This window comes from Rutidosis leptorrhynchoides, chromosome 7, assembly GCF_046630445.1.
Source record: "Rutidosis leptorrhynchoides isolate AG116_Rl617_1_P2 chromosome 7, CSIRO_AGI_Rlap_v1, whole genome shotgun sequence".
In the NCBI taxonomy this organism is placed as follows: Eukaryota; Viridiplantae; Streptophyta; class Magnoliopsida; order Asterales; family Asteraceae; genus Rutidosis; species Rutidosis leptorrhynchoides.
This window is the reverse complement of record NC_092339.1, coordinates 238638006-238657992: the sequence shown is the minus strand read 5'-3', so window position 1 is coordinate 238657992 and position 19987 is coordinate 238638006. Positions and strand designations below refer to the sequence as shown.

Sequence of the window (19987 nt, the reverse complement as noted above, 5' to 3'; positions counted from 1 at the left end):
TATTTCTTGATGATTCGGCCTTTTCCGAGGTATTCTGGTAATTTGACAAGTCAAGATCGTGCCATTACAATTTCCTTCCTAGAACATTAACAATGTTCATTCCGAAATTTATATCTGCGAATTCTGGACCATTACAAGCGGTGCTTAATCGCAAGAAGAAGAAACGAAAGGACAAAGCTCCGAACTAGAAATGGGAGTATAAATCATAGCAAATAGAAGAGAGCATTAACTGTGGATGACAATGATTATAGAAGAAGCAAGGACTTTGAAATATAAGGGAAGATATAAAACCCAACAACAACCCAGAAATCACAAACCGTATATATCAATGCATATAGCAATATAAAGACACGGGAGAACTAAAAACACTATAAAACCAAGAGTATAGTAGAAGTAAATAGATTCTTCCGGAGGCAGATGAAAAAGAAGAGCGACAGATATGAAAGTGAGGAGTATATCAAGAATCAGCACTGGATGAAGCATATTGACAAATACTTTAAAATATGAGTTGAGAAGGTGTGAGTTGTAAGAAAACAAAGGAGGTGGATTTATAGTGAAATATCCAACAGAGAAATCAAAATGGATTATCGCATTAATTCGAAGAGGATCATAATTTCCTTAATCGCCTAATAATCAAATCCAATATAGATTACAAAGATTTTCTTTTCGGAGATCAATCGTGATGACGTCAAAAGATACGACGAATCACTATTATCTTATTTCATTCGTTTACGATAACTTCACTCACACGTTTCGAGTAATCGAATTATTTTATCCATGCTTCTTGAACATGATAAAACTCTATAATCGTTATAATAACATTCTCATTGTTAGTCATGACGACCTCTATCAAATTTCGAGGACGAAATTTCTTTAACGGGTAGGTACTGTGACGACCCAAAAATTTCCGACCAAATTTAAACTTTAATCTTTATATTATTCCGACACGATAAGGAAAGTTTGTTAAGTTAAATCTCAAGAATTTTAAACTGTGTTCATACATTCATTATAACCTCGACCAAATTCCGACGATTCACGAACCGTTATATATAAATAGATATGTATATGTATATATATATTATAACTTGAGAATATTAATAAAGTATTAAACGTATAATACTTTACACGAACGTATTTGTTTCAATATGATTTTCGACGAAATTAAAAAAAAATATATTAAATGATTGAATTATCAGAAACATTGAATTATGATTACAAGTCTCTGTTGAGAGGTCCACTATGATTTGAGAAAATCTATTCCTCTTAACGATATTCAGAATAATTTGTAAAGCTATTTATAAATAAAAACATAAAGTGTCATTTACGAAAGTTAGACAAAAGTTAGTGGAGAATTGGTTTCCATAATATTCTATTAATCTATTTTCAAGCGTACAATGACGTTTTCAGTTTAAAAAGAACTTTATTATTAAAACGTATATAACTTTTATAAATATCTAGAATCACTTTTGACAACTCATTACTTAACCAGTATAATAAATATAACGATATTTATATTTTATTTCATTAAATATATATAACGATTTAAATTAATATTATATATATTTATACGCGCATTATACATACATAGTTTTTATACTTTTACTATACTTTAACTTTACCTTTACTTTACTTTTACTTTACTTTAACTTTAATAATTCACTTTAATAATTCATACTTTAATAATTCACTTTAATAATTCATACTTTAATAATTCACTTTAATAATTCATACTTTAATAATTCACTTTAATAATTCATACTTTAATAATTCACTTTAATAATTCAAAAATCTATTATAAATAGAATTCAATAGGTTTCATTATTTCATAGAAACTTGAAAATATATTTCTCTAAACTCTCTCAATCGATTATATATATATATATATATATATATATATATATATATATATATATATATATATATATATATATATATATATATATATATATCTGCTCTGTATTATTTCAAGATATTATTAGTATACATAAAATATTACGACGGAGTGCTGTCCGAGTGATTTCAAAATAGTTTTTTTTTTAATGAGTCGAAGCTAAGGAAATTATGGGTTATAGCTATGGAGGTGATGGGTATGGTTCATGGGTATGCTCGTGAGGTCAATCTAGTGTTTATCATCTCCGTTGCGTCTACGTAATTTCCTGCAATATTGAATCTCAATATTGATACGTTCGTGAATCCGAGGCCAACCTTGCACTTGTTAAATGACGTTATATGTATTTTTACTACGAAATACAGTATGGTGAGTTTCATTTGCTCCCTTTTATATATATTTTTGGGACTGAGAATACATGCGCTGTTTTTATAAATGTTTTGCGAAATAGGCACAAGTACTAAAACTAATTCTATGTGGGTTTAAACCAGAAATATACCCTTAGCTTGGTAACATTAAACTACTTGTCTATGTACGGTAGGCGCGAATCCTAAAGATAGATTTATTGGGCCTGACAAACCCCATCCTGACTATGGGATGCTTTAGTACTTCGAGGTTATTTTAAACACACCTGATCTGGTGTACTTCAGAGGGTAAAACATGAACGTTAAGGCTTGTTACCGGGTGCCTACAACTTATAGAATACTTTTATACACTTGCGAGTGTACATATATTTATAAACGGAAATCTTGAGGTCTATTAATATATTGAAATGATTGTTATGATAAACCTATGAACTCACCAACCTTTTGGTTGACACTTTAAAGCATGTTTATTCTCAGGTATTAAAGAAATCTTCCGCTGTGCATTAGCTTATTTTAAGGATATTACTTGGAGTCATTCATGGCATATTTTGAAAGACGTTGCATTCAAGTCATTGAGTTCATCAAGATTATTATTAAGCCAATTATAGTTGGATGTATTATGAAATGGTGTGCATGCCGTCAACTTTCGTTGTAAAGAAAGTTTGTCTTTTAAAAACGAATGCAATGTTTGTAAAATGTATCATATAGAGGTCAAATACCTCGCGATGAAATCAACTATTATGAATCGTTTATAATGTATATGAACGGGTTCTTTCATTTTTTCATCAATCCATTTTTGTTTTTCTGATTCGGATAATGGTCTGGTTTCGGCGGTTTGTTCCCAGTTATTACATTCGGTTAAGTGATCTCGGATTTGTGAATCTATGTTATCGAGTTGATTACTATGCTTTTTAAGTTCCATTTTAACATTTTTTAGTTTATTACGGAAGATACAATCTGGTCTATTACCAATAGTTGGGATCGACCAAGCCCTTTCTATGACAATGTCGGCATCTTTTAGATCAAGCCATGTGTTAAACACGCGTATAGGTTTTGGGCCAGAATCAATGGGATTATTCCTTAGGATGATGGGGCAATGATCAGAAAGGTCACGATCAAGAGTTTTGGATGATGTGTTGGGCCAGATTGTAAAAATACCGTCAGAAACGAGAAATCGATCTAGCTTACTAAACTTCATTGTTTTTTCGCATATCCGTGTAAATCTTTTACCGCCTAATGGGAGATCGATTAATCCTGAGTGGTTAATGAAGTTATTAAAGTTATCCGCCCAATGTTGATTATATTCCGAATTCATACGTTCCGTTTTATTTCTTACTTCATTAAAATCGCCAAAAACAATGTGTGGAATGTTAAGAGAGTTAATGAGGGATGAAAGTTCGTTCCAGAGTCTTAGTTTTTTGGAGTTGGAATGAGAGCCATATACATTAATGAAGGCAATTTCAGAGTCATGACCCGCCCATGACCCGCAAATTGCTAAAAAGAATTCACCCTCAATAGCATAGTTAACGGAGAAGATATTGGTATCCCAAATAGTTAAGATACCTCCGGAAGCACCAACAGAGTCCTTTTGGACGAATTTAAAATCAGAATTACCCCAGAAAGATTCAATGGTATTATCACGTGTTTGTCCGCATTTAGTTTCTTGTAGACCTAAAATCGTTGGTTTTTCTTTATTGCAAATACGTTTAAGCCAACTTATTTAACCCGTTTGCCCAATACCCCGAATATTTAAAGAAATCGTACACATAAGAAAACTTACAAAAACGATGTAACGGAGGCTGGATTCATTGTTTGTTGCGGCGGATCCCGATACATTTCCCGAATTCGTTTGTGTCCAAATTGTTGCTAGTGGTAGAACTTGTCTTATTATTCTTTTTGTTACGCACCGTGTCCGTGTGAGATCCCCTCGAGTAACTGGATGTGTTACCGCCACCATTAGTTGAGGATTTACCACGTTTAGCCAACTGTGAAATTCTGAGTTTTTGGCCACTTCTTGCAAGGTGTTTAATGTAGAGCATATTGGATCTAGGCCTTTTTATATCAGGATTTTGAGGGGTGGTTTTTGGATTAGTGATAGGGTAGGCGATGGAATTGGTGATTTTTCTCTTTTTAGCGATTGTCTTATCCGTAAAAAGTAAGGGATCAATGTTGAAAGGATCGGAGTTCGTTTGTTGTGTGTCGTTTGGGGCGGGCATAAATTGTAATGGTGAGTTTGATTGGAGGTTTAATGGTGAATTAATGGGGTTGTGCTGCTGACTAGAGTCGAAATCATTATCACCTTGCACGGTTGAGTCACGAATTGGTGAATTTGGAATGTGGGATGTTTCACTACAGATGGGGCTGTTCTGATCAAGGGTATCAGGAGTGGACCTTGGTGTATCATCATTAAGCACTTGGTCCAGTGGGCTAGAATAAACTGTATTTGGCTGAACTGTCACGTGTGGTATCGGTAAGACTGCTTCATCATTTAGTGGATTTGGGTTGTTTGTATCGGTATAGATGTAGGGCTGTGGGTTGACTGAAAGCCTTGGAGAGGCAGATTCGCCATGTGTAGGAGTTGAGATGTTGGTGTTAATTTTATGGACAACAAAATCAGGTATGGGTGGTGGCAAATTTTCATTTGAGGAACAAGATATCTTTTCTGAGCAATTGGTTTTGGCTTCGGTATTGGAGTTGGTGAGGTTTGGAGTATGTATGTTGGTGGTATCATTACGGTTGATAGATCTCGAAATATTGGTTGATTGATGAGGTTGGCTACAAGTGTTATTATTAAAATGTATAGTATCCATACGTTTGGAGGAATTGGGTGATGTTTGTTTTATGGGTGCGTTAACCATTTGTGATTGACCGGGTATATGATTATTATTTTGAGTGATCTTTTCAACGTTACCTTCAACCTGATTTTCACAATCCAAGTGAGATTCTTCATCAGAAATATGACCATTCGAGAGACTTTCATCGTCCCAATTAGATGAGTTATCGATATCACCATAAGGGTTAAACATGGTAAAGTTTTGGATTTCGGTGATATAAACCTTTGTTTGGTTGATGTCTCCAGGATTAACAATTGCTTGACCGTTTATCGGTGCAAAGTTATTTGTTTTGACAATAACCGAGCCATGGGATATGTCTTGGTTGTTTTCATTAGTTATTGAACAATTAAACGTTTCAATTACCTCACCCCAATTTTTTGCGATGTCAACGAAAGTGGACTCTAACCAACAAGTAATAGGTACCCCAAATATATTAACATAGGCAAGTCTACCAGAGGTTTTATAAACTTCGGGGTCCCATGGATTAATATCCTCAAGCCATTTCCATAATGGGTGGTCCGAGTTGTTTATCAGATCAAGGGCCAGATCGGATTCCTCAAATATAAGCATTAGGTCGTGGCCGCCTAAGTATTTGATAGTGAACCCACTAAAATTTTCGCTTTCACAAATTTCAATAAAATACTCTAAATATTCAAGGTCTTTGACCTTAGCAATAACAGCTTGTCCAAGGGTTTGAATAAGTTCATCATTTGAATTTTATATTCATAAACAAGTCATTTAGGCACAAACTGGGAATGAAACATGCGTACCCGATAATTATTGGCAGCCCCAATAATCTCTCATGCAGTCAGAAGAATGAACATAATACATCCCATTCAGAAAGTGCAATACAAATCATGCCTTAATTATGACTAAAATCCCATATAGCCATTCCTTCATAATCTTCATTCCTTCAAAACTTCACAAATTCACCCCGGCCTTGATTCTCAAATACTCTATTAAATTGTTGGAGAAATATGGATTAGTGGGTAAAGAATCAACAACTGGATTGATACTAGAATCGTGTGAACATTTTCTTAATAGAGTATTTCGACCCACTTGGTCACGGGTTACACGAAATCACTATTAGGATAAGACTAGTATGAACAATCGTCTTGACCAAAAGATAATTGTTCCTTGCAATTGTAGATTGTATAAATCTGGGAGTTTTGCGTTGAAAGTGTGTTAGACATGTTCAAACTCTGGAACATTGTGTAAAGTGTCTAACCATTCATAAGGAAATTAATCCATATATTTATAATGAGTCAAAAGGTGTCTTTGAAGAGTCGCAACTTTTCATATGAACTCACATAATGCTTGAAATGCCACACCCATGTATTTGTGCTTAAACAAGTCCAAATACATGGAAAAACCGTTCATAAATGTCCTGAAACAACCACATAACGTTTGGAGTTCAAATGTGCATTTTGGAGTTCGAATGTGCCTTTTGGGTTGAAAAGGCACATTTTCAGCGAGTTCAGTGTTAAGCCGCGCCGCGGGTCCAGGAGCCGCGCTGCGAGCTAACAAAGCACAACACTTCCAAAAATGCCAAAACTCTCGAACTCAAAATCACCCTTTAAGCCGCGCCGCGTGCCCATGAGCCGCGCCGCGGCTTAAAGCTACTACACACCAAAATCAAGTTTAAGCTTATTTTCAAGTGTGTTTAGCCTTTCAAGTCGTGTTTCGCATTCTTTCAAGTCGCGTTTCGCATTCCTTAAGTTCCAAATGTTATTTCCAAGCTCACTAACATATCCTCAAATCATTTTACACTTTACGAACGTGTACTTTACACTCTCCAATCTGTGTAGCGTTTCAATGGTTCGAGCACTTTCAACTTAGCAATCCAATCAACTAAAATGACGTTGGATCATGCTAAAATCACTAACAACTTCTTTAGTATCAATTGTCATGGTAGTTGTTTCCACATGCTAAGATTTTTATGAAATATATGAGTTTTGTACGTATTGCCTTTCAAATATTATCCTGTACGGAAGGTGTGCACTTTTAGAGATAAGAGGGATCCACAAGATGGGTATACAAAAATGTAGACCTCTCATAGTGATAGGCAGACGCATGGATAAGACTTGTTTTTTCCTCTACCTTTTTCGTTCTTTTATTTTTAGAAAAAAATGACAGAATTTATTTTATGTCAGAAAACGGCATTTTTTTTTTTTCTAAAAAAAAAGAAAAAAAGAAAACGGCATATATGCCCCCCTATCGGATCGTATTAAAGGTGAGTGTGTACAACTCCCATCGTTCTAAATTTCTTATTACTTTCTGACAGAAAATAAGCGGTTAAAAAAAGTCATGTACTGTATTAAATTAAAGATTATTACAAAGATTATTACAGCTTTTTTTACCCACTTTTTTGTTATATGCGTATATTAAACATATTACTCCCTCCGTCTAAAATTTATAGTCCATTATTCCATTTTACGATATTTTAAATTAATTGTTCACATCCATAAATCGAAAAGAATAATGTGATAAAAATCTCTTGTGCCCCTACTTTATGCATGTATGACAAAAAGATAGGTAAAAAGTAAGGGGTAAGATTGAAAAGTAAACAGAAAAGTACATGTAACATGTATTTTTTCTTAAACTGTTATTTTTTGTCTGAGGACCATAGATTTTGGACGGATGGAATATACAACTTTACCTGGATATTTTTTTTATTAGAAAAATTAAAAAATAAATTTGAAATAGAATAGTGAAGAATAAAAACGAGAGAGGGTAAATAGAAACAGATGTCAACATTAATGATTAATGCAGTGGATTCTGACTTGCAGGACTAACGAAAACAACATTATTAACAAATAATACCGAGACAGGGTATGTATAGGTTCAACTTTCAATAGCAAAGAAGTTCAAAATAATCGAGACGGACTATGTATAGGTTTCAACTTGCAAGAACAAGATGCCCAGAATACAAGTTGTTTCAAAACGCCAAAAATAGCCTAGTAATCTAGTATCACAGTTTTCACTTTAAGAACCTTAATATCACACTCACTTGTAACTGTCAATGGTAATTAATCTTGGAGGGAAATTATGTGATTTTTTAACCAACTACAAAGCAATCATGGTTTTTCACCTTAAAAGCCTCGTAGTTGAATCCAACCCAACACTAGAAATTTTGAAAATTGATCTCACACTTTCTGGTAATTTCTTTGCAACTAATTCAATTCAATGCATACTCTAAACAAACATAACATAACGCATATCAACAAAAACATGATTAAAATAAGGTTGCACAAAAAAAATGAACAGAATGTATCAAAAACAAAGAACAAGATTTGATATTAAGTTCCCTTAAAGAGCTTACATATACGTATTTACAATGTCATAAACTCAATTCAACTCACATCGATTAGCGATCTTAAAACTTTATAAACATTTCGCTTCGTAAAATCGCAAATCAGCTGCTGCTCTGCTGCTAACAAAATAATTCAAAGAACATAAAAAAGGAAAATTTGATGTTTCGGAAATTACCCTCTAGATACTTTTTATAATTACAAATCATCACCATGACGATAACACCTTAAACCTAAACCAAGAAAGACCATTAACTCAAACTCATCTCTCACATTATTTTTCACCATCATCTCCCTAATTTACTTACATACTTAAAAAATGAAGATTCAATTTTCAAAAGATTCTTATTTACACTAATAGTAACCCACTGAATCCTTACTCCTCCATATATCTCTCGCTCACACACTCTTTTATCACTTCAAAATTCCTCATTAGAAGACTAAATTTAAATAGACTTAACATTTTAAACTTACTGCTGATCTTATCTGTTTCTGTAAAATGATTTTTTTATGTACTCGATAATCTTAAAGTATGTTTAAACTCAGGGGTTTGATTTAAGCCAGAGTCGGGATACTGCAATTGCGCCTGTTATCCCTATCGAGACAATCAAACCCCTCAACCCTGACAGCCGGTTTGTTACCAAAATTTGAACGAAGACATCCACCTTTTCTCGCAGACGAGGACTGTGAAGACGCTGACGACACACCAGCCGATGCTGCAGGAATGGGGACCATTTGACGCGGCGAAATGGGGATAACCTTTTCATCCCCAAATCGGGCATCTTGAATTAACGGGTTAGAAACTCTACTTGGTGGCGACCCACTAAAAAACGGGGGCGACGAAGCTATATTTGTACATGGTTGATCTGATCCAACATTACTGCCACCCTATAATAAACAATATACCAAATATTTAATTAATCAATTAATTAGCTTTATCTCAATTCATACAGATCAGTAACTGATTATTCAACTGATAAATCCATTAATATTAAAATATTAGTCATGTGAATTCAACTAATTACCTTTGAAAAGATGATGTCAAGAAGCTCAGGGCCAGCTTTCGATTCAAAACTTTCTGATTGGTAGCTGCCAATAAAACAAATAATAGTAAAATAAAAAAGAAGATTAAAGCTCAACTGATGACTGAAAATATTTAAAACAAAAAAATTACCACATCTGCCATCGGAGAGGCCTAACAGGCTCATTAACGGTGGAATTAAATAAACTGAGTCGCCTAGGTTTAGGGCAAACCATAGGCTCACCTGAATTTTCGAATGATAATGAAACGGAGACGGAGCTCCTCATCTCTTCAAAGGTGTTGTTTCGATGAATTCCACAGTGATTCATATTTTTTCCTGTTTTAATTATAAAAAATTATTATATCAGATTTATTTTGCCCTAATTTAACCAGATCTGAGAAGATAAAACATTTCACCAATTTTCAATTTTTAGCCCTAATTTAACCAGATCTGAAATCGAAATCAGGTCGAATTTGATCGAGCAAATAAATCGGTAAATACCTACGCAGATCTGTGTAAAAAGCCTAAATCAAATTTTTATACAGAAATATATGTATGATATATAGATACACACATGTATACGTAATATTTGAAAAAATTTATATACAGATGTTTAATGATATGAAGAATGAATTATATATCGTTTTAAGAAAGAAAAATACAGATGCGTGATGGTTGAAATCAGTAGAGTTGAGTTAAAAGTTTATATCGTGTAAAAATAATGATTAAATTAAATTAAAGGTGAAATAAAAAGAATATGAAATAAAAAAAGGGTTGAGGGGATATCTTACCTGAGGGAAGAAGACGTGAACGGAGAGTTATTTAATGTAGTCGGAAACAAAATTGGAGACGGAGAAAAACGAAGGAGAAAAGGAAAAAGAGGTAGATACGGATGTAATATATAGATAGATGCATACGAAATTGAAACAGGTTACTAATTTAATTTTGATTTAGTTAATTTATAAAAAGAAAGTTACGGAGTACTACGTACTACGTACTGTATGGAGTATTTTAGTACAGAGTATCTATATTTAAATTTATTTATTTATTATTTTTATTTATTATTATTATATTAATGAGTATTTATTATTTATTTTATTATATATTTATTATTTATTATTTATTTATTATATTTATTTATTATTTATTATATATATTAAAGGAAAAGATATGACCTTCCTAAATTAATTTATTAACTACTATAAATAATTCTTTTATGCCCTTTTTATATATATTTAAATAATTTGCATTAATGTTAGTAGTATCTTTGAAGAGTTAGGTTGAAAATTGGTTTGCTTTAAGTAAGAATCGAACATGGGTTGACAGTACTCCAAGTTGAATCCTCGAGCCACATACCACTCAAGTTAAGCTTCGATGGTAAATTAATTAATTGATAACTATTATAAATAACTCTTTTATGACATTTAGATGTGTTTGTTTTTATATTAAATAAAAGACAATAATAGTCCTATGTCTGCGGGTGAAAAGGCGTTTTAACGACGAGATTTTAGTAAAAAATTTTAAGAAAACATGTGGATTACTTTTAAAATATATTTAACGACAGTTGTAAAGTTCTTTATTAGACATTGGATTTAATCGAGTGCAATGTCTGAACCCTTTCTTTAAACATATTAATGACAACTAAAAATATCTTTTTCAATCAAGTTGTTTGTCTCTATCACTACGGCCACCCATGCATTTCCTTAATTATTTGTCACGTATAATTACTTCTGTCTCACTAGAGATGTTAACAAAGATAATTAACAAGATCAAAAAGATAATTTATTAGATGGATTACGTGAAACATAATCTTTATTACTAGAGGATTAAATGATATTAACACTCGGGTGACCAAGACTTTGATGCCACAAATCATTCAAGTAAATGAAAAAAGCAAAATGGGATTGAAGTTGATGCAGCTTGTGTGTAGGTAGAGGATAATGGTCTCCAGCACTGTTACATCGCATTATGATTCCACTCGGATATTCCTTCATATTAAAACCAAAAGGTTCAAATTTAATAGCAAAACAATTATCAATAGAGAGGATTGTAACGCCCGACAAAATCGTCGTTGACGGCGCCGTTAACTTAGGTCCCGTTACGTGGTCATAGTCCGTATATGAGACGCGTTTGACCAAAATTATGTCGCATTAATTTGAAACGTACAAGACTTACGAAGTTTAGTTTATCAAAAGGTTCGACAACAAGTTAAGTTTACAAAAGTAGTAAAGTATAAATGAAACAACTTGCGACATAATATAAGTTGAAAATCACAGTTTGCTATAAATAGCATAAGTATGTATGCTTAAGTTAAATCCAAAAGTGCTATCGCTAGCGTATGCATGTATGCTTGACTCCAAGCAAGTAATCAAAGTGTGCGGAAGCATGTTTCAAGTAGCCAAGTATGAACCTGAGAAACATATAGAAAACTTTCAATGAAAAACGTTGGTGAAATCATAGGTGTAGTAATAAACGTTGTTTTTGAACCACAAGATTTTGTATAGTTGATTATCCAAATCGTTTGCATTTCAAAAATTGTTATTCGCGAGCACCCAATTATCAAAGCTTAACTTTCCATCCAAGAACCCCATCACAATAGTGTTAGAACATACACTGTTTCTCGAAAATATATTTCATCCGTAGAACGGTAGCGAACCGTCCGAATGAGGGTTTGTCAAACCCATATGGCCATACAACATAAGTTCTCGCTTACACCCGGCAAGTGTAACTAATGATAATCGAATTGAGGATTTTTGTTCAAACTCGCCGTGGAATGTTTGTTTCTTCGTACTTGTGTTCAAAGTATAAAAGTAAGTCGTACAAGATATAACAAAGTATAAGTTTCTCAGCCCACGATTTAAAAGAATAATAGTTGTTTAAAAGATGGGACTATGATCTCACCTCGAGTGCATGAGTATAAAGGTACTTCACAAAGTAAAGGTATATATGAAAGTTTCCTAGCCTTGACCTAAACAAGTAAGTTGTATCAATTAACCGGTTACGACACAAGGTCGGGCGAAATGTGTTCAATTAGTCCTATGGCTCATTACGACTCGATTATAAAGCATGTGAATCACGTTGTCAAGTTTCATGCAAGATATAAGTGTAAAAGAAAAGTTATAACGATTAAACAAAGTATTGGTTACGTTTGAATAAAAGTCAACTTTTGGTCCAAGTCAAAGTCAACGAAAAAGTCAACACGTTCGGTGTAGTGACCCGAACTTTTCCATGTTTATTTATATTAAATGAAATTGATATTTACATGATTAAGTGTTTCCAACATGTTAAGCAATCAAACTTATTAAGACTTGATTAATTGAAATAGGTTTCATATAAACAATTGACCACCCAAGTTGACCGGTGATTCACGAACGTTAAAACTTGTAAAAACTATATGATGACATATATATGGATATATATATATATATATATATATATATATATATATATATATATATATATATATATATATAGTTAACATGATATTATGATAAGTAAACATATCATTAAGTATATTAACAATGAACTACATATGTAAAAACAAGACTACTAACTTAAGAATTTCGAAACGAGACATATATGTAACGATTATCGTTGTAACAATATTTAACTGTATATATATCATATTAAGATATATTAATACATCATATTATCATGATAATGTAATAATTTAACATCTCTTTAGATATAATAAACAATGGGTTAACAACATTTAACAAGATCGTTAACCTAAAGGTTTCAAAACAACATTTACATGTAACGACTAACGATGACTTAACGACTCAGTTAAAATGTATATACATGCAGTGCTTTAATATGTATTAATACACTTTTGAAAGACTTCAATACACTTATCAAAATACTTCTACTTAACAAAAATACTTACAATTACATCCTCGTTCAGTTTCATCAACAATTCTACTCGTATGCACCCGTATTGTATTCGTACTCGTACAATACACAGCTTTTAGATGTATGTACTATTGGTATATACACTCCAATGATCAGCTCTTAGCAGTCCATGTGAGTTACCTAACACATGTGGAAACCATCATTTGGCAACCAGCATGAAATATCTCATAAAATTACAAAAATATTAGTAATTATTCATGACTTATTTACATGTAAACAAAATTACACATCCTTTATATCTAATCCATATACCAACGACCAAAAACACCTACAAACACTTTAATTCTTCAATTTTCTTCATCTAATGGATCTATCTCAAGTTCTATCTTCAAGTTCTATCTTCAAGTTCTAAGTGTTCTTCATAAATTCTATAAGTTCTAGTTTCATAAAATCAAGAATACTTCCAAGTTTGCTAGCTTACTTCCAATCTTGTAAAGTGATCATCTAACCTCAAGAAATCTTTCTTATTTACAGTAAGATATCTTTCTAATTAAAGGTAATACTCATATTCAAACTTTGATTCAATTTCTATAACTATAACAATCTTATTTCGAGTGAAAATCTTACTTGAACTTGTTTTCGTGTCATGATTCTGCTTCAAGAACTTTCAAGCCATCCAAGGATCCTTTGAAGCTAGATCTATTTTTTTTCATTTCCAGTAGGTTTATCCACAAAACCTGAGGTAGTAATGATGTTCATAACATCATTCGATTCATATATATAAAACTACCTTATTCGAAGGTTTAAACTTGAAATCACTAGAACATAGTTTAGTTAATTCTAAACTTGTTCGCAAAAAAAGTTAATCCTTCTAACTTGACTTTTAAAATCAACTAAACACATATTCTATATCTATATGATATGCTAACTTAATGATTTAAAACCTGGAAACACGAAATACACCGTAAAACCGGACATACGCCGTCGTAGTAACACCGCGGGCTGTTTTGGGTTTGATAATTAAAAACTATGATAAACTTTGATTTAAAAGTTTTTCTTCTGGGAAAATGATTTTTCTTATGAACATGAAACTATATCCAAAAATCATGGTTAAACTCAAAGTGGAAGTATGTTTTTCAAAATGGTCATCAAGATGTCGTTCTTTCGACTGAAATGACTACCTCTTACAAAAATGACTTGTAACTTATATTTCCGAATATAAACTTATATTTTTTATGTTTAGATTCATAAAATAGAGTTCAATATGAAACCATAGCAATTTGATTCACTCAAAACGAATTTAAAACGAAGAAGTTATGGGTAAAATAAGATTGGATATTTTTTTATTGTTGTAGCTACGGGTGTTAGTACGATTTTCCGTATTGCGGCTGTAAGGTACTAGTACAGAGAATAACTGCTTAGCGTATGGCGTATAATGTTGATTGTTGTTTGCCCCCGAGAAATAATCTCTGCAGACCCGGAACACAGATGTAAGATCTGTGGGGTGGCCTCAATCAATCTGTGGATCAATTTGTAATGATCCGTCTAGCGCACAGCTGCTAAGCGGCTAATGTTATTTTAGAGTGAGAAAGAACTGTGTGAGAGAGAAAGTGTACTTCTCTCTGACTGAAGTTCAGATCAGAATAATGTGAAATGTGGTGACCCAGGGGGTCTATTTATAGGCACAGAATGTTCAAAATTCACGGGATACACGTGTCAGTCACTGAATGGTTCTGTTACGTGAAGTATCCGGAATGTCGGTGACGTGTGCTGATGTGGCTGCGTGCCGTTCATGCGCTGAGTAAAAGGGCTTATGCATAGAAGCTGCCTGCAGGGCTTACGCTTGACGCTGGGCGGCCTGCTTAACGCTGGACGGCAAATACTGAACACCGCTAGATTTTGTTATTTTCTGTGCTCTTTGTTCGATTTTTCTATATAAAATAATGTTTTTATGCGTGTATCTTCTAGGATACACCATTAAGTCCCCCCAGTTTGATGTCTTTATATTTGTAAAAAATAAAGTCATTAAACTAAAAAATAAGAAATGCCTTTCTCCTCGAATACACAAAACTGCTGCAGCCGTATGATTTTCTGCTCTGACGTCACATATCTAATTATGAATTTGCCCCCAAAATCTTTTTGATAAATTTTCAAAATTCAAATTGTTCTGTTCGATTAATTTGATCCATACACGCGTCGTAATCTCGTCCCCTCTTCCATTCATTAATCTACTTATACATAAACCGTTCCCTTTTTTCTTTTTACTCTTTCGAAAACCGATCATCTGTGCTAAAGACAACTGCAAATATTTGTTTTAGCAAAACTGTGAATTTCAAGGTTAGTGTAATTATTCATCACTTGTCTACCTCTTTTCCCTGTTTTACTTTTCACACTACCATGGCCGAATCCTGCAGCACTTCATCTCAAAGAGATAATCGAGATGCGAGCACTATTCCGTCCAGTATCACTGAAGCTGAAATCGACAAGCTATGTATTGATCATAAAAACCTTAGATTATTAAACCCCATGGTTTCCTCTCCTGATGCGAGGGCAAATAATCCCCCTAAGAAGATGATTACACTGTATAAGCTTCAGCTTACAATTGGAAATCTTCGTATTCCCCCCACAATTTTTCTGCAGACACTGTTATCTCACTATGGGATTGGCCTTAGTCAGATTCACCCACTAGGTTTACAAAAAATTATGCTTTTTGAACTATACTGCAATGCTGTTAGCAAGACTCCAAGTATAAATATTTTCACGAGTTGTTTATGACTCGATTGATTGGTAAATGCTGGTATACTTTTGATTGTAAAGCTAATAAAGCCTTTACTGGAACAAAAGAAACTTCTCTAAAAGGATGGAAAGAACCCTTTTTCTTTGTTAATGAAAGAGTTATTCAGGATAATTGGGCAAACATTCGAAAATGGAGGAAAACCAAAATAGGGGTAAGTAAGTCAATTGTTTTGTCTGATGATGAAAGAATTACTGTTGAAAAATGGAAATCACTGGAACTACCACAATGTTCATATGCTGATAATGAAGCCATCTTAGCACGGTGTGGAATGAGTGATAATTGGCGTGATGGATTTGTGCCAGTGTTGCATTGGAAAGGCTGTGGTAGGTAACTTATATGTGTCTTACTTACATTATGTTACTGTAAAATGTATTCGTATGTGCCTTGCATTCAATGCATTTATTATGCTTTGCAGAAAACAAAATGCAGGTTTTTAAAATATTCAAGAAGGCCAATCTGGATGCTCTTACTGTTTCTGAACGGCCAAAAACTGATGCTGAACTTGAGGTTGACAAGGCCAGAGATACTGCATTTGAAGAACAATTGAAAAGCCCTGAACGGCCTACGGAAGGTGATAATGATGATATTGTGCAACCTTCCTCATCGGATGTGGAAATTATTGAGTCTGATCTAAAACCGCCTATCACTAAGAAAACTGGAAAATGCACAAAGTGTTTGTGGAATCGTGCATCTAGCAAAGCTTCTCAACAAACAAAGAAAAGAAGTATGTCTTCATCATTTTCTTATGTACTATACAATGTTTGTTAATGTTTATCGGTAAGATTGATTATCTATGATGCAGAACTGAATTTATCAATAGATGGTGACAATGCCACTGCTAGTGGTGATAAGAGTGATAAAGTTGTTGATGCTGAGAATGATAATGATGAAGAAGACAATGAAGAAGCAGATGAAAATAATACTATTAAAACTCCTCCTTATACTAATCCATTAACTTCATCAAGGGTTGATACAACACAGTCTTCTTCCGCATCGCAGCCGCCTTCCATTGTTCCCCTGGCCGGCTTAAGAGAGTTTTTAGAAAATCCTGTCAATAAATCTGACAGCTTTGCCAATTTTCTGAAGGTGCATATTATCAGCTAATTCGTGGAAATCTATCTGTATTGTTCATTTTTACTATAATTTATTGATCGTATGGTTATGTTGCAGGGAAATACAATTACTGATCTTTCTTCTTCTCTATCTGCAATGACCCTTAAACAAAGTTGCCAATCAACAGCTGCATCACTACTGCTTCTGAATCACCATGTTCTTCATGGTCTGAAAATGCAAGAGGCCCAAGCAACTCTTGTGGATAATGCTATCCATACTGCCAGCAAGCTGAAAAGGATGGAGATTGACTTAAAAGATGCTGATCTTAAGTGGAAAATGGCAGTTGACATGGCAAAAAAGAAGGAGGAGGCATTGCAGCTAATTGAGAAAAAATGTGTTGCAGAGAGGACCGAGAAAGAGAAGGTTATAGAAGAGAAAGAAAAACTATTGAAAGAAGTAGGAGAATTGAAAAGAATGGTTGAACGAGAAAAAGGTCATGCTGATGAAAAAGCCATTACTGCTGCTGCTTCAGAGAAAAAATTTGTGAAATTAAAGAATGGGATTCCTGCACTAATGCAGAGGGTGTTGAGTTCTCCCTTTGTTGGGCAAACTTTTCATAGATATCTTGAGGTATCTACAGAAAGTGATCTTTCAGATGCTACTTTGGAAATTTTAGATGCTCTTCCCATGAAGCCTGACCCCCTACCAGCTGCTATTGCAAAATTTATCAAACCAGGTGCTGATGCTAGACTGAAAGTGGCCATGGATGAAGTTACTTCATTGAAGATTAACTCTGTAGAGGAGGTGTGTGCTAGGGAAGATGTGTCAGTTAAGGACATTTTAGAAGTGCCTATTTAAGGAAATATTTTCTCTGTAATAACAATATGTAATAACTTAATAATTTGTTTGTGTATACTGCCATTATGCTTAATGTTAGCATATTTTGCTATTCTTATTATTTTGCTGCTATGTGCATTTGAATTTCATATAGCATGTCATATGAAATGATGTTTGCCTTAAACTGATTGTTGATTATGCATTGAACTGTAATCCGTCATCCGTTGTTCGTAATACCCCATCACAGCATTCTCATTTATGAATCTTAAAGTATACTGCTACATAAATGTCATTGTGTTATTCAGTTTAAAAATTGTATATCTGGCCTGTAGCTGATCAAAACATGTATAATTTTTATGATTACTGTGTAAACAACTTATCCATTCTCCGTTCTGCATTAGCTGAATTATGTTATGAAGAAATATCGAGAAGTCTTTTGATAACTTCTGAAATAGGATGTGAATGAATCATAATGATGGTATTCTGTCTATATGTTATAAAAATTGATAAACGTGTTAGAGATAATTCTGTTTATGGAACTTGCAATGTTCCGTTTAGCGTGTTGCGCTTAGGTTTTGTGCGGCTTTATAAAATATACTTGTATTTAATGTTTTCTGTTTACAAGTTATAAATGGATTTATGCCGTTGTGATAAACCATTCTGTATGTCATGACATTATGAGATCTTTAGTTTTGCCTCGGTGCCCTCTAGCGAAGTAAAAACTTTACGCTAGCCGATCCCTTATCTCTATAATGTTGACACAAGAGCTTCTACCATCGGGGACATAAAAATGCGTTGCCTTATGTGGGTAGGAATGAATGCCATGCTTTATATTCGTAACGCGTAATGCTGTGCGTAAGAAAAATTTAAAAATTTTTATTGATAACACTGTCACACATACAACATTTTTGTGTAATATCTTCGTATGGGGTGATCAAGTCCCAATCAGAAAATTACAAAAAGTGTATTGTGTTGTTGCCTGAACTGATGGAAATTAAAAATGTGATAAGAACTGTTCTGCGAGATTCATGCTGTTATACTGTCTTCCGTGTACCGTGTTGTGTCCTGCTTTCAATGTTGCCACATTTTAGGTGGTTTGAAGTACCCGTTCACATCATTTCTACTGAACAACTGCCTTGATGATTCCCCCTGAAAAAATTCCCTGGAGCTTCATGAACAACTGATCTCTCTCTTGATGGTCCAACATATTCAGAGTGTATTACTGTTACACCGTTTGGTGTTGGGAACTGCAATTCTGCATGCGGTGTAGAGGTAATTGCTCTGAATTTGCGAAGGGTCCACCTACCGAACAACGCACTGAACTGTGATCTGCCATCAAGAACTGTAAAGTCCACAATTTCTGTACGGACCAAAGGGTGTGTTCCCAGTGTGACATCCAGTTTTACTTTACCAACTGCTCTTATTGATTCACCCGTGATACCAGCAATCTTTAAGTTCGTGTAGCGTAGCTGATCCTTCACGCTGAACGGATACTCCTTAAAACAATGCAAATACAAAATATCTGCTTCACTACCTGTGTCAGTATAAATGCGAGTGATGTTTCTGTTTGCTATTACAGCTGAAATGACCACAGGCTCTTCTGACAGGCGCTAATTTGGAATGGTATGAAATATGATTGGAGCATACATCCAGCTCTCTGTACTGCGTTCTCCGTCTGCTTCATTTTCCTGCTCCTCATTCCATATGATCTTGATGTGCATTTCTGGAGTTGGATCCCTTTCATCATTCCGTTCTTCCCTTCTGTGCCAATCACGTCGTCCACCGTGACCCACTTTTCCCTGCCAAGCAAAATGTTTATTTGGATCATTTCATCGATACTTTTTTCCTGGCAAAAGATGATTCAGCTCTCCAGCCTTGATCTTTGCAATGATCTCCCTCATTAATGACTTGCAATTATCTGTTTCATGTCCATATGCTTCATGGAAGTCACACCACTTATCACTCTATAGTCCCTGACGCTCTTCCATCGGTGGTGGAGGGTGAAATGATTCCTTAATTGGCTCGGTG

General features: G+C 34.0%; 1 protein-coding gene across 1 annotated transcript; it reads right to left on the bottom strand.

The window, feature by feature from the left end:
* Positions 1–8325: 8325 nt before the first annotated feature.
* On the bottom strand, positions 8326–10343 carry LOC139858150 (uncharacterized). Its single transcript, XM_071847002.1, has 4 exons — positions 10212–10343; positions 9573–9756; positions 9424–9487; positions 8326–9286 (listed from the first exon to the last, which is right to left on the bottom strand). The coding sequence occupies exons 2-4, from the start codon at positions 9746–9748 to the stop codon at positions 8954–8956; spliced, it is 573 nt and encodes a 190-aa protein (XP_071703103.1). The 5' UTR covers positions 9749–9756; positions 10212–10343; the 3' UTR covers positions 8326–8953.
* Between the last annotated feature and the right edge of the window lie 9644 nt (positions 10344–19987).

Coding starts and splice junctions, on each gene's coding strand:
- LOC139858150 (XM_071847002.1), bottom strand. CDS start 9,748: ATGAATCACTGTGGAATTCATCGAAACAACACCTTTGAAGAGATGAGG. Junction 9,488..9,572: donor CCTCTCCGATGGCAGATGTG/GTAATTTTTTTG, acceptor TTTTATTGGCAG/CTACCAATCAGAAAGTTTTG. Junction 9,287..9,423: donor TTGACATCATCTTTTCAAAG/GTAATTAGTTGA, acceptor TGTTTATTATAG/GGTGGCAGTAATGTTGGATC.